At 43.1% G+C, this 9,398-nt stretch overlaps 1 protein-coding gene across 2 annotated transcripts in view; it reads right to left on the reverse strand.

Moving 5' to 3' along the window:
• ALDH1A2 (aldehyde dehydrogenase 1 family member A2) overlaps positions 1–5,084 on the reverse strand; it is a 97,158-nt gene extending 92,074 nt beyond the window's left edge. The window contains exon 1 of one of the 2 annotated variants that reach the window (XM_003784378.2): positions 4,930–5,084. In XM_003784378.2, the coding sequence (XP_003784426.1) occupies positions 4,930–5,046 (117 nt within the window). In that variant the 5' untranslated portion in view covers positions 5,047–5,084. The remainder of the gene's footprint in view (positions 1–4,929) is intronic. The other variant, XM_012801938.1, reaches the window with a different exon arrangement.
• Between the last annotated feature and the right edge of the window lie 4,314 nt (positions 5,085–9,398).

Below are 9,398 nucleotides of genomic sequence, written 5' to 3' on the forward strand. Positions count from 1 at the left end.
ATGTAGAAATTGAAGAAACTCCTTGAGAGAAGACACCACATCTCCCTTTTTTACTATTGCCTCCCCAGGACCTGTCACTGTACCTGGCACAATGTGCTGAATAAATGTTAATTGTCCACATAGTTGATATGTACACATCTGATCAAGTTTCAATCAAAGGCCCATTTTAACTCACAGCTTTTCTCTTTTCCAAGTCAATGGCTTGTAAACTTTACCTAAAATGAAGGTTATATTGTTTCTGCTGCAACTACTCTGATCTGCCTTTGTAGTCTGAAAGCAGTCACAGATAATATGCAACTGAATGGGTGTGGCTGTATTACAATAAAACTTTATTTACAAAACCAGGCACAGTTCATATTTTGCTGACCCCCGCAAACTGTCAGTAAGATAACTAAATAGGCAAAAATACGTATCAGTAATTGTATTTATCACCTAACTGACGCTCAGAACTAAGAACTCTGTGTTTTGGGACTTGAAACCCTTATTGGTTTGGTCATGATTTGATCATCATGCTTCACCGATACATCGGTCCCTTGCCTCCTGTCTACAAGGAAGTCAGATTTCACAAAACAGGCTCCTCAGACAATCCCTGACCCTGAAATAGAAAAATCTATCATTTTATAAACACAAAATAGCAGGAGTGCCTCAGCAAACTGTAATTCTATATAGTAACATAAACCTTGTAGTAGAAGACATCAAGACAGAACTCCAAATTCTATGGTGAAGTTGTTTTGCTTCCCTGGGATAAATGGAAATGATACAATCATCAAAAAGCTATATAGTTGTGAAAAGGCATTTTTTTTTAAACTTAAAGTCTTATATTAATATGCAACTTGATTGGCACTGATGGAAACAGACAATCTTGAGTAAAGATTTGGAAGGAACTAGACCCACATCTCTCTTTTAAGAAATTATTTCTGGCATAGGCTAAGCATCTTGCCAGACCTAAAAAAACCTTCGAAACCTCAAGGATCGTAATTTAAAGTCAGGGAATCAAAAGCTGACTTTTGAAAAGTCAGCTTCTTTGGAAGAGGGGCCGAACAGTTCATATTCTCTTCATGTTTGCAACATAAGCAACACAAAAGAGAAAGATTTTACTTCTTCCTCTCATAAAACAATTTCATGCCATAGATTGTCAGGGAAAGCATACAGTGAGAAAAGCTCTACTACCAATTTTTTAAAAGTCAAGGCCAAGGTCTTCTTGATCAAACATTCCTATTTCCACTCACTCTCTTTCTAAAGGGTTTGCAAGGATCAAAGAAGATATACGTGAAAGTATCAGGTAAACCATTATACCCTATAAAAATGTAAGTGGCATTATCAATATTACTGTCATCATTATTACTATTGCATCAATCAAGTGAACTCCTTCCATGCTGACCAACAACCAGTTTTTGGCACTCAGTCTTTTAAATAAGACCCTCAGCTCCTAGAAGGCAGATGTTTCCACAACTTAACATCGTGGAAAGCACCATCAATAGGCACATGGACACTCAAATACCCACTGACTTGAATAGAAATTGACCCCAGAAAAGAGAAGTTCAATAAAAGAATAAATAGTGGGCACCCAATGTACATTAGCTCTATTTTTTCAGTTGATTGCCTTTTATTTTTCTCCTCTAGTTTAGCACATCAGTATTCAGTGAACGCGCCCCTTCCTCAGCTCTAGCTCCCTCCAGTATCAGATGCTAGAAGAAAATACAACTTTTGTTACTAACAGGTATAAGCTCTCACTGAAAAAGTCATCAACAGAGAGAAAACATGGTGTTTTTCTCGGCAGAGGGCAGGGGCAGGAAAAGAGAGACTAGCAGAACCCAAAAGATAGAACCAATAAGGAAGGTAGCAGTGGGGTAAAGAGTAAGTTTCCAAAGATCTGAGAATCTGGAAGCCCTACCACCTCCAGCAGTCAGGGCTAGTCAGTCAAGTTCTGAGCCTTGATTTTACAATGGGTGTATCCCCATAATATGTTCAGTCATACAAAATAATAAAAACCAGAAATCTCTTGGCTCCAAATTGGCCCCCTCAGTACTTCAGGTCAGTTATCGCTCTTATTTGGTGCAGTCTTTTAAACTGATGTGTCTCTGTATACACACACGTATATATTCTTTAATGAGGAATGATTTTTAAAACTCGGATTGCAGCTTGCTATATTAAGGAAATAGAGACACGTTCCCAAAATGGCATTGCCATTGATCATTATTCTTAAATGGATATGGGGACTGCAGAGTAGTACACTTACTTTTTAAACAAAATGTAATTGCCTAAAAGTCAATACAAAACCATGAGTTTAACCCTGCCAACACCCTGGGGGCTGGATCGTTAATTCTAGGGAATTTCTAGAATAAATGGACAAAGGCAGAAATTTTTATTTCTATGATTTCTCCCATTCCTTCTATAAAAAATGTAAAATATTTTTGGAGGAAGAAAATAAATGGTGAAAAATGCAGAAAATACGAGAACGCGAGGGTTGGGTATTCTAAGTGCATGCTACTTTGAAATTCTTATAATCTGGTCATTTATTTGTTAATGACTTATGTTGTTCCCCAAATCACACTGAAAAATCACACAGAAAAGTCAGATCTTTCACGAAAGACATATTTGTTAAACAAAGCAAAACAGTTAGTTAATGATGTATCTACATTTGTTTTATAGGACCATTTTCTGATGCAAAAACCTGTGTTTGTTTTCTACCCATTACTCAATAGGCCCTAAAGCAAAATAGTTGTTTTTAGCTAACACTCTTTTAAAATTTCCTAATGAATATGGTATCACTGTTCTAAAGGACTAGCTGTCCATTCTACTTTGTTCCCCTTGAAATTGCTACTATAATTTTCCTCACTGCTGATCATAAATTCATTTTTTAAAGCTCTCTATTAAACTTATTTTTAAGTAAAAAATCACTACCCGTTATGCCGGGCTACCAAGCGAACAGCTTCTGCTCTTCACGTTAAAAAAGAAAAGAAAAACCGCTTGTCCACAATGCCTGTCTAGAAAATTTAGAAGTCTCACTAAAGAGCTAAGGAGGAAAGCTGCCAGAAGTGTTCCCAGATACCTGATTTTACAAGTTTTTGTGGAAAAGCTCGCCTTCAGATTAGTGTTACTCAGTGTTTATGAGGGCTGTTTGTCAAGACAAAAATAAGATGCCTCCTCCCCACAAATTAAAGAATCAAGTTACAATCCATTATTTCTTTTCTGATTGTTTTTCTTTGTAATAAGTGGGAAAGTGGATACTGGATAAAAGTCTTCCCTGAACTGAAAGACTCCACATTAAAGGCTCCAATTAGCTATAAATCAGTTGTCTTTCCTACTGGCGGAGAACAAGAGAGAAAAGAGAGAAGGGGTACTTAGGGAAAAAGAACTTCGCAGAGCGTCCAAATTAAATTCTGAACAAGATATCTAAAACTTTTCAGAGGTTATTAGGAAAATCTGATTTAAAAAAATTATAAGACTATAATCAAACCTTCCCAAATCTGAGGGTTAGGTTCTTTTTCATACGTAGATCTTACATCTTAAGACCCTTAAAAGGAGCCTGAAGAGGTTAGGGACCCTCATAAAACAAAACTTTTAAGCTGCACGCTTTCCCTGCTTGTTGCTAAACCCAGAGAAGAGCCACACATTGACACTATTGTTATGCAAACAATGCCTAAAAGGCTATAACCATTAACGACCTCTCATTAAAATGGCTTTGAAAAATTTGTCACACCATCTAAAAAAAACTAACAGGTACATCAAATCCATCTAAATCGACATTTAAACACGAATCATCCTGATTGGTGTCCTAAAACTCAACGCAAGGAAAATTCCAATATTCTGATGTTGGTTTTGCATTGCTGTTTCACCTAGTAAGACAGAACCAATCTCCTTCTCTATAAAATTTTAATTTATCTGGCAATAAGCACGATAGAATACGTGTTTAGCCATATTGTGGGTGAGCTTGTGTTTAATCCGGAGAAGTTAGCGTGTAAGTCTACAAAAAAGAAACAGAAAATTGGACTAGAGGACTGCGAAATGGACTTCGAGAAATGTGGTTTTAAATCCCATCTGTCTCCCCCTTCCCCCTCAATTGTTACAACATTATGATACCTCCATTTTTGTAGCTGATAATTGTTTTCTATGTCAAATTTGGGGAAAGAAAGTAAATTCAATTTCAACTAGGTAGCGGGCACATATTCTTTTTGCATGCGGTGCCACGAAAAAATTCCTGCTTAGCAAACCCAGAATAATCAGAGTTCAGCATTAAAAAGTAAGTTCTTCAGTTCAAAAGCGAACTCGCGAATTTGTCCAAATTTAAAAACTTTTCAAGTCTTCCAGAGAAACTGCCACTGCCTGCAAAATTCAAATTAAATGCTGAGTTGGCTCTACTGTACTTATCACTCAGATCTCCGTGAAATTTGTCAAACCGGCGAGAGCGCGGGTGTCGCGACCCTTTCCTAGGGAAAGCCCCCTGCGCGGCCCGGGTTTCCCGAGGGCCTGATTGGGACCAGCAGCCGAGAGGCCCCCGAGGGCGGAGGACCGAGAGCGACAGCCAGGCTGCTGGGCCAACCTGGCGGGGAACCCTCTGCCTCGGTTCACCCAGACGAGGCGGTTCCGACGCCTTCCCACGACAGTGGGGACCAGGGCATCGGACCAGAAATCAGCCGCAAACTGGCGCGGGGCAGGAGCGGTTGACAGTGACCGACCCCTCTGCGCTGCGCTCCAGATTGGGGCAGGTCCCCGAGGCGTCCCAATCCCGCACTGGAGTTCTAAACGCCCCATCCCCAAGAAAGTCAGGACGCCCCTCTGCTGGGCGAGGACAGACTGACCCCGGTAGCCCGGCGACCCCAGCTCCCGGACCATCATTTCGCCCTTACCACCTAGGGAGGTGATGGCGAGGAGGAAAGAAGGTTCTAGAAAGTGTCCGTGGACGGCGGGCGCTGGGCGACCGCTTACCTTGGTATACTTGATTTCAAGGTTGGGCGTGGGCGACGGCAGGAGGTGCAGGGACGCCATGAGGGCGGCGGGATCGGCCTTCACCTCCCCCGGCATCTCGATCTTACTGGAAGTCATGGTGGCGGGCCGAGGTCTCGCTGGCCCGCGGCGTGGGGCTGTGCGGGCGGTCCGTGGGCCGTGGGGCGCGCTCGCCCGTATATAGGCAGGTGTCAAGCTGGGGCTCTTCTTATTGGACGTGAGGGCCGAGGCGCGGGGGGCTGGTCCGCCCTACCTAGGACGCCCCGGCGCAGCCCCGATTTACATAAAGCCCGCGCCGCGCGGCCCGGACGCTCAGCGCCCACGGTCAAGTCCGCCGGGTCCCCCGCCCCCGGCCGCGGAAAAGGGCCCACGCCCACGCCGCCGCCGCTGTCCTCGACGGCGCGAGTGCGAACTTGCGCCGCGTCCCCGCGAGGCGCGGCCAGCCGGACTCAGTCTCCCTCTCGCCCGGTCAGCGGTGGCGGGAAGCGCACCTTGGGCGAAGTCGGGAGAGGGTAGTGTCCCCCGGAAGCTGAACTGGCGGGGGACACGAACCGCTCCGCGCTGAGCAACGCGCAGGGTCGGTGGGAAAAGTCCGGTGCGAAGGGCGGCTCCCGGGGCGTCCAGTTCACCGCTGACCCCCGTCCCAGGGCCCGCCGAATCCCAACTCCCGGTCTCTGGCGGGGCTTGGAGGCAAGATGCCTTCCCTTCTCTCTCCCCCCACCCCACAAACCCACTCTCCTCCCAGTGGCCGAGGTGCGCGGCAGCCAGAGGGTCGGGGAGGGCAGTGATGGGTGCGAGTCCCTCGGCCGCACTCGGATGAGGATCCCCGCGAGCCGGGGGACGCGGCGCGGCCCTCGCAGGCTTCTCCCGCCCAGCTGCTGCCCTCTGCCGGGCGGTTGTGCGGCCTGGGCGGGACCGAGAGTGTGTGGATCCTGGTCCTCCTCTGCTCCTCGGAGCTGCGTTGTTTCATGGGCTCCTTCCCTGTTTCTTCTCCAAGCCCTTCTTCCAGTCCTTTCCCCTCCTTGCCTCAACACATACACGGAAACACTCGTTTTGTTTGTGTGGTCTTCACTCTTAACAGCCATCATACAACCAGCCCTTGGGCTCCTCACTTAACTGAGCATTTGGGGTTGAGCCTTCCTCTCCATACCCCCTAATTTGTTTCCGTAGTCTCACAAGCCTTCATCTCGTTTGTGGATGTAAAACAATGAACCTAGAGACCTCTCTTCAGCACAGGCTTTGGGCTCCATCGGCTGAATCTGAGGCCCACATAAAAAACCTCTATAGATTCCTTCCCTTCCTCTCTCCCAATGTAAGCCTGACAGGGGCCTACTGATAAACACTCTGTTTTTTCCATGAAAAGCAAGTAAAGGGCCCGACTACCAAGCGACTGTTTTCAGAGCTAGAATCCCAATTTTTTGATGTTAAGTATAGGCTAGAGGACATCTATCTGCCTTAGGTACCTTCAGTAACTAAAACTGCTTAATCTCAGTGTTTGGCTACTAAGTCGTAGTGGAAATCGACAAAAAAATATTTTTTCTTAGGACAGTATTGGGTTTATAGAAATAAGTTTCTATAAATAGCTTCTCAGAACCCAAAGTATCTACCCAGAGTGACCCCGATGAATTGTTTTCATGGAGAAACTATAGACCTTGGCTTTTTGAAATATCTCTACTATCAGGGGATTTCTATAGCCAATAATTACGACTTCATAACAGTATGTGTTCAAAGGATACACTTTTATAAGGCTTAGAGGGTTAGAGATACAACTAAGGAATAAAAAAGTAAAGACTTGGACTTTGGAAGGGAGAGAGAGAAGGTTCTGGCACGGGGGAGCAATGATATTCATGGAACAATTTTACAAACATATTTTAAGCACCTTCTGATGCAACAGAGGGTTGCTAGCGCCTGGCTTACAAACTAGACTAATAGTCCATGCTGTCCATGAGCTTGCAGTCCTGCCCTTCAGATCAGTAGATCACCGTGTATGAGAGGCTGCAGGGGGAAAGTTACAAAGGAACATTGACAGCATGACCCCAGACTGTCTGGGGAAGTTGACCTTTGGCTGGGCCTTAATGGAGAAGTGAAGCTTCAACAAGAGTGGATAGGACACCATAGCAAAGGCATAGAGATGTGAGAATATGTTTTTGGGGATGTGGAATGCGGTTGGAAGAGCAGCAAATGAGGCCGGTAAGGCAGTTAGCCTCAGATTGAAAGGACCTTAATGCCTGAGGTACCGAGAAGCCGTCAGAAGATTCTGAGGAAGAGAAAAAGGAAACTTGCATAGATTGACCTGATAAATGAACGCTGTTGGGCAAGACTGTGCAGTCTGCAAGCCATTGGTTTATATTCTTCTCCAAGCATAAAACGGGGTTTTTACCCTTGACTCAATTCTTGCTTGCTACCTTCAATTCCATCACCATGGCTAGAAAATCTGTCTTGGAGGAAGGGACAATATCCAAGAAGGATGGAATTCTTAACATTTGTTACACAGGGAGGTAGAGCAAATAAAGAGATTTTTATCTACTTCAGGCAGGAAAGGGAGTTTCTCTTGGTTTCTTCTCATAAACATATCCGAAAGGTCTAGTTCAGTAACAGGTGACAGGCTGGTTTGATTGGTTCCCTCCTGGCTCCTTGGGTGTGATACTTACATTGCAACGAGACAGGAAAATGGTCAACACGGGGACTGGGTCTTCTGTTTCTCGGGTGCCTTTCTAAGTTTCTAAAGACAAAATGGAACACGTCACATCTGCTTAATTAGATTTTATTGTTGATCGATTTTTGCAAAAGACAAAAAGCATTGCTGACTACATCCACCCATATGTGGAAATAACTGCCATACACTCTGACTGAGAAAATGTTTTCTCTGTCTGATCTTAAGTTTTGTTTACTTTTCCCCATCTTTTACTGTGAACTTCTGTGTTTGTAGATTTCAAAGACTTTCTCTTCACATAGATCATCCTCTAAAACATAGTTTCCTCTACATTCAGCTGATGATTATTGCCACTTTTGGTCCAAGTTCTTTAATTCAAGGTATGGACAAGATTTGGCAGAAAAGAACCGTTACTTATACCTACTTGTGCAATATAAATCTTCCTGGTTTCTGTTCGCAGGCCGTACGCTGCTGTTACTTTTAACGTGAACAGAATACCTCTTCTCCCAATCTTATTCTTTCCTCCCCTTCTCGTTTATCACCTTATTTCATTATTTTTTAATTTCCTCCATAGATTTTGCAGTTCTTTTTTTTTTTTTTCATTTTCAAACATACGACGCGTGCTCCAGATTTCACAACAGTTAAGGAGACAGTCTTTGCCACGCTACCTTGAGATTTCTAACATTTTCAATTTCAATCTTGCCTCAGAGTTGGTTACGAGGCATTTTTTTCCCACCCCTATAGTGTTTCTCCTCCCACCCTCCCCCATCTGTAATTATTTATTGTTTAGGATACACCTTGTTGGAAACCCCTTGCACAAGGGAACTTAGGCTGCAGCGTGCTCTGTTTATTTCCTTGTGAAAGCAATTTATTAGGCCTGGTGGATTCAATATCCTGGAGTTGCAGTGGAGAAAAATAAATTCTTGCCTCATATTTCCTCACCTAAATAATAGAATGCAAAGTTGTAATTTTAAGGCATCAGCTTTATGTGAAGTTTGACTTTAAGGTATGAAACCATAACCATTTAGGCTTCTTTTTCATTGCAGTTAAAGAGAGGAAATGATTCGTTAAAGTGAGACCTGTGCTTTAAAAACCAATGAAGGAAACTAAATGGAGCACAGAGATTCCTCTCAAAGAAGATACACTTTGGGTGTTGACGATAAACTGAATGTCCAGCTTGAACGTCAAGGTTCTATGTTCAAGGGCTGTTTCCGCCTCAGGTAGCCCTGCTTAATTGCTTTCCTGTCCCCATCACTAACCCTGATGACAGCCCACCTTTTCTAACAGATACGCTTGCATTTTAATTTATCTTCAAAAATAAATCACATGTTATAGCATTTGCTTCTTCTGGGTTAATTGAATCAGTTCCTTAAATGTCTCTAAGTCTAATGATTTGAAAGAGGCACATTGTTTGAAATATTTAAAAAAATTAGGGCCCTTAGGTTGTATGCGGAATGATCTCAGTGCTTATTTCAGATATAAGTGTTTCCTAATGATCTCATTCATCTCAAATGGGATATGCCTGGCCACTTTATTTGAAATGTTTCCTGAAAACTCTTTAACAGGAAAGCTTAATGTAAGGTATATTTATAGAGAAATGTTATTTAATTTATTAACAAAAGCTTATAAAGTGCTTTACATATTTTTATCCAGAAATGCTTAATGAAGTATTTGGGACCCATTATGAAAACGTCTATAAAATAAATTCACTTATATTTTTTATTTAATGTGGATATTAACTTTTTATGTGAGATCTAAACTCTCATTTAATTATCCTTTTCCTTCTAACATCCAGAAG

The sequence above is a fragment of the Otolemur garnettii genome, unplaced genomic scaffold (genome assembly GCF_000181295.1).
Source record: "Otolemur garnettii isolate 467f Iridium unplaced genomic scaffold, OtoGar3 scaffold00011, whole genome shotgun sequence".
NCBI lineage: Eukaryota > Metazoa > Chordata > Mammalia > Primates > Galagidae > Otolemur > Otolemur garnettii.